The 20,153-nt window shown below is 48.4% G+C and overlaps 1 protein-coding gene across 10 annotated transcripts in view; it reads left to right on the top strand.

The window, feature by feature from the left end:
- The window catches only part of DAZAP1 (DAZ associated protein 1), a 51,629-nt gene that overhangs the window by 9,972 nt on the left and 21,504 nt on the right, over nt 1-20,153 (top strand). For 5 of the 10 annotated variants that reach the window (XR_014521017.1, XM_083484029.1, XM_083484033.1 and 2 more), the window contains exons 2-6: nt 6,126-6,166; nt 6,857-7,023; nt 8,584-8,649; nt 12,881-12,985; nt 18,004-18,052. Coding sequence is in view for 7 of the 10 variants with exons in the window: in XM_083484029.1 (XP_083340155.1) it covers nt 6,126-6,166; nt 6,857-7,023; nt 8,584-8,649; nt 12,881-12,985; nt 18,004-18,052 (428 nt within the window). In the remaining 3 variants the exon portion in view is untranslated. Of the gene's footprint in view, nt 1-6,125; nt 6,167-6,856; nt 7,024-8,583; nt 8,650-12,877; nt 12,986-18,003; nt 18,053-20,153 lie in introns of all 10 variants that reach the window. The other 5 variants (XR_014521018.1, XR_014521019.1, XM_083484032.1 and 2 more) reach the window with 1 other exon arrangement.

The following is a 20,153-nucleotide window of genomic DNA, read 5'->3' as shown; positions in this document are numbered from 1 at the left end:
AGTGCAAGTAGATAAATAGGTACCGCTCCGGCGGGAAGGTAAACAGCGTTTCCGTGCGCTGCTCTGGTTCGCCAGAAGTGGCTTAGTCCTGCTGGCCACATGACCCGGAAGCTGGACGCCGGCTCCCTCGGCCAGTAAAGCGAGATGAGTGCCGCAAGCCCAGAGTCGGCCACGAGGGGACCTAATGGTCAGGGGTCCCTTTACCTTACTCTCCTGAAGATTTGCTCTTCAGCCCCATGTGAAATGATCTTGAGGCTGGGTTGAGTTTTAATACCTGGTGGTAAAGTTTTAACACCTGGAGCTGCTTCGTGCAAAGCTTACTTGATGGTAAAGCAGCAGCTGCAATAATACTAATACTAATACTAATACTAATAATAGAGTACTTTCCCCTGCCTCCACTGCACCCTGCCTGCATTAGAGATCATACGAGCATTGAAAGCTGCCTTTACCAGGTCAGGCTATTTGTCCATCCTGCCCAGTGTTTTATACCCCAACAGGAAGTGGCTTTCTAGGGGCTCAGAAGGGGCCTTTTACATCACCTGCTCCTGTTTAACTGGAGGTGTCAACCTGGATCGAACCTGGGTCACTCCACATGCAAAGCAAGCCTTAGACACTGGCTTCTAGTTCTACCTTCCTGGCGATACCAGCAGTGATGGAAGTTCACGATGCTGTCATAAGTGTCCTGTGCAGCAAAATTTCCCTCAAAGAACCTGTTGTTGCTCAGCTTCCCGTAGCACTCAGAACTAGCTTCCAGCGAGACTTGTCTGTCTGATGGCAACCATCCTTAGGGTGTGGCTCGCCTGCGGAGTAGATCCAGTTTTCTGGCTCAAGTTGACAAGGCAAAGCCATTACTCATTCGGGCAGGGTAGTTCTTTTATCTTGGTGCCCAGAGAAAGAGATATAAAAAGAACTGCCTTCTCTGCGTGGGGAGGTATGCTTGGTTCGTCTTTGCTTGGGGTTGGGTGCTGGTGGAGACCAAAGTTCTCCCTTAGTGAATGAATTGTAGATGAAGCAGCAACATTGGGACGTCAAGTGTTGTCCTCATTACTGCTGTGGTGTCGTGGGAAGAAGGGTACATGATGTTGCCCTCTCCTACCCACCAAGGGTCACATGTTGTATTGTATTGCATGTGTAGGTTGGGTTGCTGTTATGAGGTAGAGCCCTGGCTCTTGGCTTTGTTCTGCTGGACACATACATAAAAAGGTAAAGGGACCCCTGACCATTAGGTCCAGTCGTGACCGACTCTGGGGTTGCGGCGCTCATCTCGCTTTACTGGCCGAGGGAGCCGGCATACAGCTTCCGGGTCATGTGGCCAGCATGGCTAAGCCGCTTCTGGCGAACCAGAGCAGCGCATGGAAACTCCGTTTACCTTCCCGCCGGAGTGGTACCTATTTATCTACTTGCACTTTGACGTGCTTTCGAACTGCTAGGTTGGCAGGAGCAGGGACAGAGCAACGGGAGCTCACCCCGTCATTGCGGGGATTCAAACCGCCGACCTTCTGATCGGCAAGCCCTAGGCTCTGTGGTTTAACCCACAGCGCCACCCGCGTCCCATGGATACATACATACCAGCATTCAAAATTTGCCAGGCGCATTATGCACCTGGCTATTGGCCACTTGCAACCAAGTGAAGATGTTCAGGCACCAGGATAGAACCTGACGTCTCCATCACCTGGAGGTTCATGCCTGGGGATCCTTGGGTCTTGACTGTTTTCACACACCAACAACACATCCTGTAGAATCCTACCCATTATATTTTATCTGCGCAATAACCTGGTCATAAATATAAGCACCAACTCTGAGAATTGGCCATATTTTTACTGCTACTTCTAGCACAATATTACTCTTAATGTCACATTTTATAAATTGTTTCCTGGTCATTGACTGTATTAAAGATATTTGAATTTGAATTTATCTGCGCAATCAGAATTAATTTCAGGATCAAAAAAGCTGTATTGAAAACTACAACTCTGCATTCCATTATGGTGACTGCCGCTCTAGTTTAAGGAGCCATTTGGCGCCTAGCTTATATATCTGAGTTTCTAACACTGATACACTACACCTGCTCTCTGTATGCTTTTGGGAAACCATAATTGGTGATAGAGGAGAAGGATGCTTCTGTAATGAGCAGTAGAGAGGCACAATTAATGCTGGGCCACAGACGAGAGTATTTTCCAAGCATGGTCTGCATGGTTGTGTACATCATCTTGTACCATGAGGGCTAGAATCCTGAGTAAAAGAGAAAGTAGTTTAGCACCAGCTGAGGAGTCAAATCCTCTCAGCCACAAGTTAATCGACACAACATAGCTGCTGGGTTAAGATCAGCAAGGTATTTTATGCTTGTTCTTAAACATGCATGTATTTATTTGTAAAATATCTATAGATAACACTTTCAGTGTAACTCCCCCCCCCCCCCGCCAGTGGGGAAGCTTGCTTTGTGTTACAGCTCTGCATCCCAGCCGGTGTGCTTGTCATTTTGCCATTGTCATATCTCTCATTATTGCTGAAATGTTTCTCATAATTAAGACAAAAACAGTGTGCTTATTTGACTTCTTTACCCGAATGGGTGAACATGTCTGGGCAGGGACCGCGTCTCAATGCCAGGCCATCTGCTTTGCATTCAGAAGGTCCCAACCGAAGTCCCCGACATTGTTAGTTTAAACAGCGTAAGTACCAGCTTATTTGGGAAAAGACCCATCTGCCTGAGACCCTGGAAAGCAGCCTTCCCCTACCTTGTGCCCTCCAGATGTTTTGAACTGCAGCTCCCATCAGCTTCAGCGTCATGCAGCCAAGCTAGCTGGGGCTGTTTGGTGTTGTAATCCATCGTATTGGAGGGCACCAGGTTAGGGAAGGCTGATGAGGGCCACTTAAGAGACCTATAGCCTAGCCTGGCCTCTTTTGTCTGGCTTGAGCCCGCTTTAACTTGAGCCACGTTTGTGCTGTGCCGAAGACTTCCTGCTTCCCTAGAGAAGCACACGCACAATTAGATGTTTTTGTGGCGCTTAAGTTTCCTTTCAGCAGCTCCTGCCATACACCTGGCTCCCCCACCTGTGGGGCTAATCATGTCATTGTGTTTGGGGATTCACTAATAACTTGTTTGCCAGCCAGGAGGTCTGTTCCTCTATTTGTGGTTTCACCTCCTCTTAGCCCAGTGACAGCTGGGTTCAATTCTGTTACTGAAAACCAATTCCTTAGCTGAGCATGTGCTCAGAGACATCTCCGATTCTGCCTGCCCCTGCCCCCAAGCCACTGTTCTGTACCTCCCTCCAAATAGGGGATCTCAGGGCTGAATATAATATGAACTGAAAGCTTGCTCTTGTCCAGAACTGGGCATGCAGTTGAGACCAAAAGTTGCCAACCTTCCTTTTGTCAATAAAACCCCCAAGTGCTTTCCTTGCATTAAAGTGGCATAAACGAAACATTTCAAAGAGTTAATTGCTTGCTCTGTTCCCTTTCCCACCCCAGGAGTGTTTGGGGGAACAAGATAAATAGGCATAGCTGCTCTTCTGACTTTACAATTTTATGATTCTATACCCTTGAGGGGTAAAGTGTTGGTGCTGACCTTTAAAGCCCTAAACGGCCTTGGTCCAGTATATCTGAAGGAGCATCTCCACCCCCATCGTTCTACCCGGACACTGAGGTCCAGCACCGAGGGCCTTCTGGCGGTTCCCTCACTGCAAGAAGCCAAGTTACAGGGAACCAGGCAGAGGGCCTTCTCGGTAGTGGCGCCTTCCCTGTGGAACACCCTCCCACCAGATGTCAAAGAGAACAACAACTACCAGGCTTTTAGAAGACATCTGAAGGCAGCCCTGTTTAGGGAAGCTTTTAATGTTTGATGTATTATAGTGTTTTAATAGTCTTTTGGAAGCCGCCCAGAGTGGCTGGGGAAGCCCAGCCAGATGGGCGGGGTATAAATAATAAATTATTATTATTATTATTATTATTATTATTATTATTATTATTAAACTTTGTTAATTGGAGGGGGGATTTTTAACATCTGTCAGTCTGAGCTGGAGGTGATGGGAAGCTGATGGTGCTTGGGTCTTGAATTGCTGCACCTTTGAGGGAAGGCTTTGTCTCTGCCGCTGGTGTTTTCCCAACAGTCCCTCTCCCACCCATATGGCGTGCAAGCGGAGCGTGTTGCCGTTTGCATTGCTGATGGATGGTACTGTTTGCCTTAATGAAAGCGGGCACGAGAAAGCGTGTACTGAAGTGGAAGGATTTTCTTATACTTCAGTGGCCTTGAAGATTCTTTGGCTTGGGAGGCGGTGGTGGCGGAGGCAGAGGAATCCCAATGTGTGTGGTAGAACCTAGAACCAAGACCCGGTGTTTTTTGGCCTTGTTCAGGTATCTGCTTGTGTTAATGGGGGAGCAAAGAGAATCCTTTATTGTGGGGGAGGGATAGGTAAAGGGACCCCTGACCATTAGGTCCAGTCGTGGCCGACTCTGGGGTTGCGGTGCTCATCTCGCTTTACTGGCCGAGGGAGCCGGCGTCCAGCTTCCGGGTCATGTGGCCAGTAGGACTAAGCCGCTTCTGGCGAACCAGAGCAGCACACGGAAACGCCATTTACCTTCCCGCCACAGTGGGTACCTATTTATCTACTTGAGCTGGCATGCTTTTGAACTGCTAGGTTGGCAGGAGCAGGGACCGAGCAACGGGAGCTCACCCCATCATTGCGGGGATTCGAACCGCCGACCTTCTGATCGGCAAGCCCAAGGCTCTGTGGTTTAACCCACAGCGCCACCCGCGTCCCCGGGGGAGGCATATGTATCCCCAAAAATTGTGTGTGTGTGTGTGTGTGTGTGTGTGTGTGTGTGTGTAGAGTTATGTCCCTGGGGTTGTTTTTTTACATGTGGCACAGACTGAAGATTGACTCTCCTTGTGGGGTACAATGATGAGCTTTGTCTGTCCCTGCGCTGGAGTTTAAAACAATGAAAATAAGTTTTCTGTCCAGCAAGTGGAGAGTGCATTCACAGGGAGGGTCAGGTGTGCATCTCTAGCATAGAGGGACAGGGCACAAAAAGCTTAAATGCCCCAGGTGGGAAGGATGGGGAACCTGTGGCTCTTCAGGTGTTGCTAAACTCCAGCACCTATCATCCCTGATATATGGCTGGGGCTGGTGGGAACTGGAGTTGAAGAACCCCTGGAGCAGCCCGGGCTCTGCTTCTCCCTGCCCCATGGCACACTGTTTGACTGTAATAGTTCCATTGGCTTTGAAGCCCTAATGCGCCACAGTCCTAGTGTTCCCATGCTCATATGACAGCATTAGTGCTTAAATTACACCGCTACGTTACCGTGCACCTAAGGTTCTAGTGCTGGCGGGAGTGCGTCTAGAAAACCGAGGAGGTATTCTTGATGGAGAGCCTGCCAGGCCCTCTGCTGGCAGTTCAAGCCCTAAGCTGGGCATCGGCTAGGTGAACTTGTTGAGTAGGTCGCTTGAGCCCTGCAGCAGCTGTGAGGTCCTTCCTCGCCGCCTGCAAAATAAGAGGGCACTTGCAAAAAGTTGTTGCTGCCGGTAGTGAATTACTTGCTGGACACCTTCCCGGGATGCAGTTCAATTCCCCAGGCACAAACGGTTTGTCTGAATCAGTTTAGGGGAAACAAACGGCCTGCCAGAATGGCTTTCCGGGGCCTTTGTGGTCTAATGAATAGGGTGTTAGCCAAGAGATTGAAGTTGAAATATCAGCCGAGCTGTGACCTTTCTTGGTTGCCTTGGCAAAGTGCTACCTCTGTTTTAGTCTTGGTGAAAGGGGCAGAACAAAGGCTTTCTTCAAAGGGCAGCTTGGTGGAATGAGATTCGGACTGTAAAGTATTGGGACATCTTTTCACAATATATCTAGCACTCCGTACATTCTTAATATTGTGCTTTTTGCAATGGTGTGATGGAGCAATGATCATTAAGAAATTTTGCTTTATTCTGACACGTTGCTTCATAAGGTAAGTAAAAGTGCTGAGGTAACTCTTGGGTAGTAGTACGTTTACAATCTACAAAGCATGCACACACTGCCTATTATGGTATAGCACCTTGCTAGAAGATCGTTTATGTAGATTGTGGGCCGTCAGATTTCAAGGGGCCTTTGTTTCCACCGAGCAGATACTAACCTTTGTGTTCTTTGAATTACAGAAAGCTGTTTGTGGGTGGCCTTGACTGGAGTACCACGCAAGGTAACCATTTCCTAAATTGACCATGCACATCTTGCTGAGGTTCAGATCCCCTACCTCTGGGCTGCTGCTCTCGTCGTATCGTGGCTTTGAGAGGACCGCCTCAAGCCAAAGCATTTGGGTTTCCCTGAGGCCAGCGCAGCCTCAGATGCCCCCGGCAAGATGGGTTGCTTGTCTGAGAGATGGGGGTGGGGAGCTACTGGGGGGATAGCGGTTAGCGAGTGAGAGCACAAATCCTCAAGCCTTATTAAAACGAGCCTCCCTATAACTACAAATTGCTCCTTGTGCCTTGGCTTTCTTGCCTCCACCATTAAGCTGTCCTTCTGTGGACCCTACGAGTCTGTTTTGAACAGCGTTCCTCTGCTTCTCAAAGCACTGAATGGCTGGGAACCCATTTTAAGGTAACAAATACTTCAAGCATTTGTTTTGGCTATGTCTGCCATCTCTCCTGGATGTGTCCTTCTCTTCCGGGTTTCCCACAGGCTTCCGGTTCACCACTGCGAGAACAGAATGCTGGGCTAGACGGGCTGTTGGCCTGATCCTGCGGGCTTTCCTTATGTTCTCAAAAAAAGTGCAAGCCAGCTTGAGACCATGTGTTGTGGGGGTGCCTTTATTTCCGTCTCCGCCCACGTTCTGTCTCCCGGCAAATCATCCTCAACAAAATGCGTGTGTGTGTGTGTGCTTCTTCAACAGAAACTCTCCGCAGCTACTTTTCCCAGTATGGGGAAGTTGTCGACTGTGTTATAATGAAAGATAAGACGACGAATCAGTCGCGAGGGTTTGGATTCGTCAAATTCAAAGACCCCAACTGCGTGGGGACAGTCCTGGCCAGCAGGCCTCACACATTAGATGGCCGAAATGTAAGTTTTGGGTGGGGTGGGGGAGTGATTGCTTTTCCAGTTATTTCTTAAGCTAAGCAGGCAACTGTGACTGACTGAATAATTAAAAGCTTTAGTTGAGCAATTGCTCCTTCCATATGTGACTGAACTGAGGCCAAACCTAATTAGAACTCGGCTTTTAGGGGAACTTTCAGCCCTTCTCTTATACATTCTTGCCCATACCTTAACATCTGCTCACGATATCATGGGTGGTGAACAGTGAGATTCCCCTCGCCGCTTGACTGCTGGATGAATCCTCCTTTCCTGTTTTTGGAATTGCCACCACCCCAAAGTATCTCTTGGTCAGCGGGGCGCACACCAGGTTAAGTAGCTGCCCTTGTGTGTTCTGCTGTCTCTTGGATTTGCAAAGTCTGGCAGGTGGCTGCTGTCACGCTCTTGCGAAATGAAAGTGTGGCGTAAAAGAGGCAGGCTTGCAAATGAGTCCACCAGCGTTGGACTTGACAGCCTGCCCATCAGTTTCCCGAAGGCGATTAAGGCCCAGCTCTCTTTCCAGTTTGCAGCAGCCTCACTGCCCTGGTCCTTGCCAGCCCTGACTCGCAGGCGAGTGGCCATTTACACGCTAGGAAGGAGTGGGCAAGCAGCCAGCCCTGGGAGCGACTGGTAGGTCCACTTTGATTCAGAGTTTCCTAGCCTGCCTGTATTTATCCAAAGCATTTTTACTCGGCTCTTGAGCAAAACTAAAATAAGGGCTCCCAGGGCAGCTTCCAAATCAGTCCCTGCCCTCAGGGATTTCAAAGGCATGGTCTGGAAAAGGGATTGGGGAGGAGGAGGAATTATTATTATTATTATTATTATTATTATTATTATTATTATTATTATTAATACCCTGCCCATCTGGCTGGGCTTCCCCAGCCACTCTGGGCGGCTTCCCCAAAAAATATTAAAATACTGTAATACATCAAACATTAAAAGCTTCCCTAAACAGGGCTGCCTTCAGATGTCTTCTAAAAGTCTGGTAGTTGTTGTTCTCTTTGACATCTGGTGGGAGGGCGTTCCACAGGGAGGGCGCCACTACCGAGAAGGCCCTCTGCCTGGTTCCCTGTAACTTGGCTTCTCGCAGTGAGGGAAGCGCCAGAAGGCCCTCGGTGCTGGACCTCAGTGTCCGGGTAGAACGATGGGGGTGGAGACGCTCCTTCAGAAAGTTCTTCGTTAGCAGTTTCTTATAACGACTGGCTAGGATGTACAAGGAGAGGAGGAGCTAAACATTACTGGTGTCTCAGCTGTGCGCTGATGGAAAGGCTGTGCCATCCCTTCTCTCCTCCTGCCACGTAGCCTGGTGGCTGCCTTTAGAGAAGATGACTGTGCTGAGTTGGTACACATCTGCCTGTGTTAGATTTTCCCCTGTGGGCTTCTTGAGAGACGGTTTCAGCTGTCCACAGGAGGTTAGGACCTACTGGTCACCGCTCAGCTTGCTTGTTTGAACGCCAGCATCGGGCAAAGCCAGCTTCGGGTCTCCTTTTCTTTTCAAATAAAACTCTGGCTTGCCCTGCCTCCTGTTTCACCCTCTCCCTTGTTTGACAGATTGATCCAAAGCCTTGCACCCCTCGCGGAATGCAGCCAGAGAGAACCCGACCAAAGGAGGGATGGGTAAGGAAGCCGCTTTGGTGTGCGTCGCTCTCCTCTCTTTCCTCCCTCGGTGCCAGTCTTTCCCACGTCCAAATTCCGAGGAGCTTCGTTAACCCGCTGGAAGCAGGGCAGCAAAATTCAGCCGCACTGTCAAAAAACAAATGAAGCTCTGGGGACTGGGTTGCCAGATGTCACTGCTTGCTGAAAGCAGCCATGTTTCGGTGTGCTCAGCCAGTGGCGTAGCGTGGGTTGTCAGCACCCGGGGCAAGGCAAGTAATTTGCGCCCCCTAACCCGTGGATTTGCACCCCCTAACTCGTGGATTTGCGCCCCCTAACCCCCAGATGGTGCGGCCGGCCCCCCCTGCACCCCCCACGCTACGCCACTGTGCTCAGCTGAACTCGCTGATCTTCACGATCTGGGGGTGGGGCAGCTGTGGTTTTGATATGTGTATACCTGCCGCTTGCAGTGGGGCATGTTAACACTGACACAAGGACATGGTTGTGTTCAGATGCCTCCTTGCCCAATGAATATCTATTATTGATGTTTATACAGTGGTACCTCGGGTTACATACACTTCAGGTTACAGGCGCTTCAGGTTACGGACTCCGCTAGCCCAGAAATATTGCTTCAGGTTAAGAACTTTGCTTCAGGATGAGAACAGAAATCGTGCTCTGGCAGCGTGGCAGCAGCAGGAGGCCCCATTAGCTAAAGTGGTGCTTCAGGTTAAGAACAGTTTCAGGTTAAGTACGGACCCCCGGAACGAGTTAAGTACTTAACCTGAGGTACCACTGTATTGTGTCTATCCTTCCCCCGCAAAGGAATTGTTCAAGTGGGGATAGAAAGGAGCCATAAGTGTTATAAGAGCCAGTATCAGTCAGCCCAGGCCAGGAAAGGCATTAGCCACAAAGTCTTAGTGGCCAAACGTGTCTTCACTTCCTGACCTCCCTTCTTGTACAGTGGTGCCTCGCAAGACGAAAAGAATCCGTTCTGTGATTCTCTTCGTCTAGCGGTTTTTTCGTCTTGCGAAGCAAGCCCATTGACGGATTAGTGCTATTAGCGGCTTTTAGCGGCTTATCGGATCAGCTGATAAGCGGCTTAGAAAAAGGGGGGGTGGGAAAGGAAAAAAAACCCGCAGGAACTCGCAAGACATTGTCGTCTTGCGAAGCAAGCCCATAGGAGATTCGTTTTGCGAAGCACCTCCAAAATGGAAAACACTTTCGTCTAGCGAGTTTTCCGTCTTGCGGGGCACCACTGTAGTTAAGTAGCCTAGCTGGCTTCACTGGGGAGCCAGTTCCACAACGCAGTTGCTACCACAATGAAGGGTCCACCGAATGTCCTAGTGTGCTTGTTCAATTTGTGAAGTCGGGGTTCCGTTGGGTCAGCTCCTCCTGTCAGTTAGGAGCAGCCCAGCCTTGGGAGCATGTAGGGTAAGTCTCTTCAGCTTGGGGATTTTTTTCAGAGTTCTGCCTACACATCTGCCCTCTGGGGTTTTCTGCCAGTGTCTCCATTTGCCACCCACATCAGTTCCACGTTCCCTGGCATACCGTCCCCTTGCTTTCGGCTCCATCCATGCCTGTCAGCTCTCAGCGGCCCATTCCCTTCTCCCACTCCCACCCTTGTCCCTGCTTTTTATTTTTATTTTTAAAGATATTTATTAAAGTTTTTTAAAATATAACAATGAAAAATAAAAATAAAAAGAAACAAAATACAACATAAAAACAGTTAAAAAACAAATAATTTTCCATAGCATATCTTCCTTACACTTATTTCCCCAGACCTCCTCATACCTCCCTTCTTTGTATTCCACTTCAATTTGTTAGTTCAGCAAATCCTTACCATTAAGCTTTTACCCATTTTTAAACCTTTTTTTCCCCTCGTATCTCCTAAAGCATTACAGCTGGAAACCCCTTAGTTTCTATCCAACATCCTTCTAGCATTCATTAATTTTACAATATTTCTGTAAATAGTCTTTAAATTTCTTCCAGTCTTCTTTCACCATCTCCCTGGTCTCGGATTCTGCCAGTCATTTCTGCCAATTCCATGTAGTCAATCACCTTCATCTGCCATGTCCCTGCTTTTTAACTACCGTATTTTTCGCTCTATAGGACGCACTTCCCCCTCCAAAAATTGAGGGGAAATGTGTGTGCATCCTATGGAGCGAATGCAGGCTCCTTGGCTTCAGCGATAGCAAAGCTAAGCCTCCCAAGCACAGAGGGACCACTCACTCCATGCTCCAAAGGCTTTGTGTTGCTTTCGCTGAAGCCTGGAGTGCGAGAGGGGTTTGTGCGCACTGACCCCTCTCGCTCTCCAGGCTTCAGGAATAGCCGCGCGCAGCCCCTCCGGCAGGGAGAGGCTGCACGGGGCTATGGCTTCTTTATAATAATAATAATAATTTATTATTTGTACCCCGCCCATCTGGCTGGGTTTCCCCAGCCACTCTGGGCGGCTTCCATAGAAACAAAAAATACAGTAAAATATCACAGATTAAAAGCTTCCCTGAACAGGGCTGCCTTAAGATGTCTTCTAAATGTCAGGTAGTTATTCATCGCTTTGACATCTGGTGGGAGGGCGTTCCACAGGGCGGGCGCCACTACCGAGAAGGCCCTCTGCCTGGTTCCCTGTAGCTTTGCTTCTCGCAATGAGGGAACCGCCAGAAGGCCCTCGGCGCTGGACCTCAGCGTCCGGGCAGAACGATGGGGGTGGAGACGCTCCTTCTTTAGCCCCGCTGCTCTTTGGGGCTGGGGGGGAAATAAGATTATTTTTCTTGATTCCCCCCCCCCCTAAAAACTGGGTGCGCCCTATGGTCTGGTGCGCCCTATGGAGCGAAAAATACGGTATGCTCTCAACAGAGTGTCCTCTCTCCTCCTCTGCTCTCAAGCCATGCCTTCCGCCTCCATTTCTGCCAAGCTTTTCCGGACCTGTACTGCAACTCTGCTTTCCTTAATATCAGCCCTTGCTATCAAATCCTTCCCTCCCTTCTCACCTTTGTCCTGTTTGCTGTACTCCGATCGCTGCCCATCTCACTTATACGGAGGAGGCATGGGCGGGGAAGAAATGATTACAGTGTTCTTAACAGCACTTCCACATGCAGGCAGAGTTCAGTTCACGCACGGCAGCTTAACTTGGCGAGTCTTTCCAAGGCGCCTGCTCCAGTAGCGTGAGCCTTTTAGGTGCAGCTGGTTTTCAAGAAAGGTAACGTCTGAGTTGTTCACCTTCTGGCCGATGTGATTCCATCCACATGAAAATATGTCATTTCAGCACCCTGGGCGCACATTTGTAGCACAACGCATCAGCACTTCCTTCCAGTAGGACAGGAAGACTTGTGACTATTGTTCACCGCTTCAGTTGTTGAATTATTGGGGGGGGGTAAGGGAGGTGACCTAGCCCCCCAGTAGCCTTTGCTCAAAAGCCCTTACAAAGCTCAGATAAGAGGACCAATACAAATGGTAAGAGGAATGGACTTCCTCTCTACCTTTACCCATTGAAAACATCTCTCTCAACTCCCACCCCACTGGTGCTGCCTCATGTATACCGTATTTTTCGCTCTATAAGACGCACTTTCCCCCTCCTAAAAAGTAAGGTGGGAGGCTCTGCTCAGCGCTCCCTTTAAAGAGCCACATGGAACGTGTGTGTGGCTCTTGGAGGCCCAAAGAGCCACACACAGGCTCCATGTGCTCTTTAAAGGGAGTGCAGCTCTCGGGGGAGCCTTAGCCACACGCAGCCTCTCCTGGGCAGGGGGAGAATTCATGCCGCTGCCCGGGAGAGGCTGCGCGCGCTATCCCATATGCCAGGACAGCAAACGGGATCGCTGCGCAGCGATTCCTCTTGCTGTTCTGGCTTCTGGGATTCAGAATATTTTTTCCCTTGTTTTCCTCCTCCAAAAAACTAGGTGCGTCTTATGGTCTGGTGCGTCTTATAGAGCGAAAAATACGGTGCCTCGCTCCCTCTGCCATTTGCAGTGGGCACACAAATGGCGGTCTGGCCGCGTGAACGAATGTTGTTGTTGGTTGTTATTGTTTTTCAAGGGTGTGTGTCTTTGAGCCGGATCTGAACTGCAGGCTGCAAGACAAGTTAGGGAGCGCAGCTTGGTCCATCTCTGAATTTCAAGTCCGTTGTGAAAGAACCCTTTTGCCCCTCTCCCTTTAAGGCCGTCAAAAGGACCGGCGCTTCCGCAGGCACAGCGCAAGCGTCGCTTTGGAGGATACATCCTAGTTTTAATTGCCGCCGTTTCTGCCCCTTTTGTCTCAGCAGAAAGGATCCAGGAGCGATAACAAATCTAATAAAATATTTGTCGGTGGGATCCCTCACAACTGCGGCGAGACAGAGCTCAGGGAATACTTCAAGAAGTTCGGAGTGGTGAGTTTATTGCGGTGGCGGGCATCAGGTCTCCAGAAAGCAGCTTCTTTCTCCCATCTCCTCCATCTCCATTCCCTCCTCTACACCTGGAGTTCGATTTTTTGCCTCATCAACACGAAATATTCCTGTGGCTGTCTGCTCCTTCTTAAAAACCAACCCACCTGCATTTCTGGGCATTAGTCATAAAAGCCCCTCGTTCTAAGGTGTTTGGTTTCAGAATCCAGAGCCCATGGTTTAGCCTAGAATCATAGAATCATAGAGTTGGAAGAGACCACAAGAGCCATCGAGTCCAACCCCCTGCCAAGCAGGAAACACCATCAGAGCACTCCTGACATATGGTTGTCAAGCCTCTGCTTAAAGACCTCCAAAGTAGGAGACCCCACCACACTCCTTGGCAGCAAATTCCACTGTCAAACAGCTCTTACTGTCAGGAAGTTCTTCCTAATGTTTAGGTGGAATCTTCTTTCTTGTAGTTTGGATCCATTGCTCCCTGTGTCCGCTTCTCTGGAGCAGCAGAAAACAACCTTTCTCCCTCCTCTAGGTGACATCCTTTTATATATTTGAACATGGCTATCATATCACCCTTTAACCTCCTCTTCTCCAGGCTAAACATGCCCAGCTCCCTTAGCCGTTCCTCATAAGGCATCGTTTCCAGGCCTTTGACCATTTTGGTTGCCCTCCTCTGGACACGTTCCAGTTTGTCAGTGTCCTTCTTGAACTGTGGTGCCCAGAACTGGACACAGTACTCCAGGTGAGGTCTGACCAGAGCAGAATACAGTGGCACTATTACTTCCCTTGATCTAGATGCTATACTCCTATTGATGCAGCCCAGAATTGCATTGGCTTTTTTAGCTGCTCTTCTCAAAGTCCCATTGATCCAGCATAAGGATGTCTGATTTTTTCAAAATGTAGACAGCATGGCTTTTGTGTCTTTGTACTGTTTTGTGGCAGAAATAATTTTTTGGCTAAGGCCTTGGCTGGTATTTATTTGATGCCATGAAGTCTGCTCTTACCCCTCTGTCTTCTCAGGATGGACTGACCAACCAGTGTGATACCTCCTTTGATGTCCTGACCGTCTCTAGGGTTCCCCCACCTGAAAGCTGGAGCCCCTGGTGAGGGGCTCAGTGGTCCCCTATTCATATACAGGTGAAACTCGAAAAATTAGAATATCATCGAAAAGTTCCTTGATTTCAGGAATTCAACTTGAAAGGTGAAACTAATATATGAGACAGACTCATGACATGCAAAGCGAGATATGTCAAGCCTCGATCTGTGATCATTGTGATGATCGTGGCATGCAGCTGGTGAAAACCCCAAATTAACCATCTCAGAAAATTAGAATATTCAAGGAAATCAGCAAAACAAGGATTGCAAATCGAACAAGATTGGACCTCTGAGAGGTAGAAGCACGTCGCGCTTTGCATTTCACGAGTCGATCTCATATATTAGTTTCACCATTCAAGTTGAATTCCTGAAATCAAGGAACTTCCCCACGATATTCTAATTTTTCGAGTTTCACCTGTGTAGTAGTAAACTAATTAATTACTTAATTATATCCATTCCTCACTCTTTGGTCAAGTATGCCCCCCACCCCCAGTCCTGGCTTATAACAAAATCCACCGCAAGGGTGTAATGTAGCAGGGATATGTTGAGTTGCGTGTGTCTAGCAAGCTTCTCTTGCACCTGATAGTGAATGACCACCCTTTCTTAGAGCCAGGGTGTGGGGATTTCCATTGGGACTGGTTGATGGTGAAAAGGCCAACTCACAGAAGTAGCTCTCCCACTGACTATTTTTGGTTAAGGTGCAATTTGCTTAAATGGTTCGCGGATCATTTTCATGCTTTGTTCTCAAGTGGGCCACATTCTTCACTCCCCCCCTCACCCCTCTTCTTTCTCCCCCTCACCCCCAAAGCAGGTAAGTCGTCAAACAACTCATCATTATTTGGACATAGGTCGCCTGCATTTATACTTCAATTTGCAAGCTGCTTATGTTTGGAGCAGAGAGAGAATGGTAGACTCCCAGTTCCGGGCCGGCTTTGGCCCTTATCTCTGTGCTCCAGGCACCTAGGGCCTGAAAAGAAAAGGAAGAATCGCACCAGCAAGCTTTGAAAACAGGGTTTTGTTAATACAAGAAAAACCTATTTAATCACAACAGCGGATTTGCGTAGGTTTACGCCTGCAGTGTTACCAGTATAACACATGAGGTGTGAAGCATGATTTCCCCCAGAACTCTTCCCTTTCTCAGAGGCTTGGGTTTTTGAAGACCTTTTATTTCTAAACTTCCACTGGCTTACCCAGGAAAAGAGTTGACTGATTTCCAAAATAGTAAATAGTGGCATGTTTTATGCTGGTACTGAATATGTAAACTTGAACTTGTTCAGCAACTAATGACTACTTTTGCCCAGATGAATCAGAAACGTGATTCTCCTGTTTGCTTGAGGGGGTTTTCGTGGGGAGGTGGGGCGAACAATGGGCAAGGTGTAATTGGGCAGGTCCCAAAAGGGAATTGACCCATGTTAATAAGATCTACGTTCGTGCTTGGAAACCTGAACCCTGCCAAACGAGTTGTCTTTTCAAACCTTAACTCGCCCCGGGTGGACCCATGTGTATCCCATTTCATTATGCAGTTGTCCTTTGGCTCCCAAAATACTCCCTGGGGGGGCATTTGTGGCTCATCCAGGCAAATGCTACCTAAAAGCCCTTGAGTGGTGCTGGGTGATAAATTTTCTCCTTCCCGCTGATGGCTGCTTCAGCAACTCAGCCTCAGCTTCCCCATGTGAGCAGCTCAGCCTCCTGGGCTGGTTGGGGGAGGCTCTGAGTGCCAAAGGTCCTCATCCTGCCACAGCAGAGGCAAGCTGAGCTGGACCTGTAAAATGGGGAGCAGAGCCCCTCAAGCTTGTGACTGATGGCAGTTTCTTTCCCCTTGTGCTTAGCTAGGTGACATCTCTTGTTATCTCCTTGTCTAACTAAAGAGGCCACCAGTAAATCCGTATAGATTTGCCGATTAGGCCTCATTTGCAGACAGTGAAAGTGGGTGGGCTGAATGTTGAGGATTGGGCAGCTCTTAAACTTGCCACTGTCCCTCCTGACTCGATTTCTCCAGAATGACCTGGAACGACGTTGTCTCAAGGAAGCACTACCGTATTTTTTGCTCTATAAGACTCACTTTTTCCCTCCTAAAAAGTAAGGGGAAATGTGTCTGCGTCCTACGGAGCGAATGCAGGCTGCGCATCTATCCCAGAATCCAGAACAGCAAGAGGGATTGCTGCTTTCACTGCGCAGCGATCCCTCTTGCTGTTCTGGCTTCTGAGATTCAGAATATTTTTCTTCTTGTTTTCCTCCTCCAAAAACTAGGTGCGTCTTGTGGTCTGGTGCGTCTTATAGAGCGAAAAATACGGTATTCCAACGGCTCTTTAAGGGGATAGCAGCCCCCGTGCTCAAATATAAACCTTTTTCTGCACACACACACACCTCAAAAAATATCTATGCCAGGTTCTCAAATAAAAACTCCACTCACAAACCAAGCAGACATTTCTCATTTGTTTAGAAAATCACAGAATGAGAAGAGACTACCAGCCTATTAGTGCTGCCATCTCTCTCTCTCTCTCTCCCTCTTCCCCACTTCTCAGGATGTTTGGCACAAGCCAGCTTAAGCCCATTCTGCCTGGGAAGGAATATGCCTGCCTCCCTGACTGCTTGCATCATCTGAAGATTTTGGGCCCTGCGGTCAAACACCTGAGTTCAGCCGTCTGGCTGGCGGTGCTCTTAAAATAAGTGTTCTCTTGAAATCACAGCCTCTGGGATCTCTGGCTAAGTGACAGCTAAGATTGATTTCAGAGGCTACAAAATTGTAAAGTATTGTGAAATCTGAATGGGCAGCCCATTACTTCACAACCCAAGAATCTCCCACTGCCTCAGCAGTGCCCTGTTCACTGTTTGGCAAAACGTTGAGAGGTTTCCTGTATTTGCAGGGAGAGCTGCTTAGCCGTCCAAACATGACAATCTTGCATCAGTTTTTCGGGGAGTCGTTATTACCGTATTTTTTGCTCTATAAGACTCACCTTTTCCCTCCTAAAAAGTAAGGGAAAATGTGTGTGTGTGTCTCCTGGAGCGAATGGAGGCTACGCAGCTGTCCCAGAAGCCAGAACAGCAAGAGGGATTGCTGCTTTCACTGCGCAGCGATCCCTCTTGCTGTTGTGGCTTCTGAGATTCAGAATATTTTTTTTCTTGTTTTCCTCCTCCAAAAACTAGGTGCGTCTTATGGTCTGGTGCGTCTAATAGAGCGAAAAATACGGTAAATGGCACCAGTTATTCAGGAGTGAAAAATACATCTTCTTAGGAGCCCTGATTGTCATTTGAGGCTCTCTTTCCCTTGCTTATCACACACTAACCTCTAGATTGCCCCTTGAAAAAACAAACGAGGTACGGAGGTTAGTAAAGGGTAGTTAACGCAGGCCACCTGTTTATATGTGCAGACTCTGCCACCTTGGGGAGTTCTGCCTGCTTGAAACAATTACTAAGACGGCTAGAAAACATGCTCTGTGTTCCTTGTTTGTTCCTCCAGCTCACGCATCCGTCCTCACTCTCCAGAGCCATCTGCTTTTCTCCCTGTTCCTAGCAAGATATGTTTTCTGCTGCTTCGGCACAATTAATCTGCACCTTGTCTGGAGAATTTTAAAAGACCGGTGGGGAGGTAGCCCTCTACCGATCTGCGACTTTGGTTTGCACTTTGGCATTGCTTTCTCGGTTATCCATTTGTTTTTCTAAAAAAAGGTTATTGCAGTTATATATTAACACCTGAAAGAAGAAAGAGCCACGAGTGGGTCTTCTGCCTCTCAGCCCTTGCTCGGGGAAGGGCTTATTCTGCCTTGCTTCCTATCAGATGCTTATCGCTAGCCGCACCTCAAGCGTCCGATTGTGCTTCTTCTTTCTTTTCGTGGCCTCATCCTGCTGCCTGCCGTGTGTTAACCCTCCTGTGGGAGCTTCATCAGTCGAATTTCCCCTTTTCTCTTTTCTAGGTCACTGAAGTGGTCATGATCTATGATGCAGAGAAGCAGCGGCCCCGAGGTAAAGGAGAATCTAGTTTGTCCTTGAAATTTCTTTATCCTCTCCCTATGTCAGATGGCAAACTTTCACAACATCAACACACAATATACCTATATTGTTCACATTGCCTCGGGAAATTATTCCACTGAACAAACTACTACATGTGATTCATGCAATTCCATCCTCCAGTGTGCTACTGCTTTTGAAGTCAGGTGTTAAATGTCCGTCTCCGTCTCCACCCTTACCTGCCCATGCCTCCAAAAGGTGTCTTCTTTAACGAAAAGGTTGACACCTGAATTGAGCTTCTTGCTTCAAATAGGCGAAGGAGTGAAAAGAAGCAGTCATTAAACTTACACATTCTCCTATCCCCCCCCCCTTTTTAGAGCATAAGGTAAAGGTAAAGGGACTCCTGACCATTAAGTCCAGTCGTGGCCGACTCTGGGGTTCTGGCCCTCATCTCGCTTTATTGGCCGAGGGAGCCGGCGTACAGCTTCCGGGTCATGTGGCCAGCAGGACTAAGCCGCTTCTGGCAAACCAGAGCAGCACACGGAAACGCCGTTTACCTTCCCGCTAGGTTGGCAGGAGCAGGGACCGAGCAACGGGAGCTCACCCCGTCGCGGGGATTCGACCCGCCGACCTTCTGATCGGCAAGTCCTAGGCTCTGTGGTTTAACCCACAGCGCCACCCGCGTCCTTTTTAGAGCATACGGGCTCTTAAAATCTGTTTTCCAAGGCTGCAGTTATCAGTAACTGCAGGATTAGAACATATGTTCAGCTTTGCCCTTTTTTGTGATTAAATGGCTTCAGTTAAAAGCATTGGCCAAAGGCTGTTAAGTAGCTTCTTGAAATGTTTCGCAGACGAGGATCTAGGCAAGTCCCCTGTTACCCTTGAGGGGTAACTGCTTTTATGTTTGAGTGAGTTGGCAGTTTCTCCCCAAACTCCAAAGGCTGAGTCAGCAGTGCCTTCTCAGCTTCAGCCCCAGCGGGAACCGGCCCTTGTCTTGTCTAGCTTTCCATTCCACCAATCACTTTTCAGTCGGCTCTTAGAGGCAGTGTTTTTTTCAAACCAAAATGTCATCTGCGTGAGTTGCACCTAACCCACTCAGTAGCATGTCAGACATGCTAGGAAACAGTTTGCCATCTAGACTTTTCCACTCTTCCTTGTTGACTCCATTTATTTTAAAGCAATATGTAAATTCTTCACTTCATATTGATTAAGCTGTTAAGTCTTAGTTTTTATTTTAATTTAGACATACATCCTTAGTGGCATATTTAAGTGTTTCATAGTAAAAGTACAGTAAACGTTAAGTTCTTTCTCCCCCCCCCCCTTCCTTTTCTTCTCTCTCTCTGTGAACTGTTTGTGATTAATATCTCTTTAGATTTTCTTCTCTCTAGGTGATAGATTATCACAGAGGTACAGGCCATTTCCACAAATGGAGGAGGGGTTCGGGCCTCTGTCTTTATTTGGAGTGTAAACTTAAAGTTTTCAATATTTGGGGGCAGGAGGAGTGGGGGCGGGCGGTTTTCCTCTTCTTTTGATGCCTTTTAATTCGTTTTGCAACAGCTTTGCACTGTTTCAACAGAAAAATTCACTGACACAATAAAGAGCAGCATCTTCTTGCATGGTTCCCCAACCCCCCACCTTAAAGTTGGGAGAGGTAATAAAATAACCTTGCCTCTACTTTGAACCATCTTCCCCGCACTTGTGCTCACCATGAAAACAAGACCCAGATGTGATGATTTTTTTACCTAAACGACCCCCTAAAGCTCTCCCAGTTCAACTTTCCCAGGGACAAATCAGGAAAATTTGAAGGCTTCTTTCCGAGGTTTTGTCTTTTGCCTTAAAGCCTTGCTTATGCAGTTAGCTACCACCAGCAGGTTTGAAGGGCGTGAGCTGCTGGGCAAGCCACGTTTAGCTTCAGCTTTGTCCACCACAAGTGTGTCCGGCGCTGGATGCCAAACATGGGTGGCGAGCTGGTGTGGCAGTTTGGGCCCAGCTCGGCTCATAGCCGGCAGCTTTCAGCAGCTGGACATGATCCTGCAGCCTGCACTAGCAATCCACCCATTCCGACTACGGGCAAACATGACTCTTGCGTTTACACCACTTGCCTCTTAACCACTTT

The sequence above is a fragment of the Podarcis liolepis genome (genome assembly GCF_965112155.1).
Source record: "Podarcis liolepis genome assembly, chromosome: 18".
In the NCBI taxonomy this organism is placed as follows: domain Eukaryota; kingdom Metazoa; phylum Chordata; class Lepidosauria; order Squamata; family Lacertidae; genus Podarcis; species Podarcis liolepis.
Note: the sequence above shows the minus strand (reverse complement) of the source record. Positions and strands in the feature narration are given on the sequence as shown.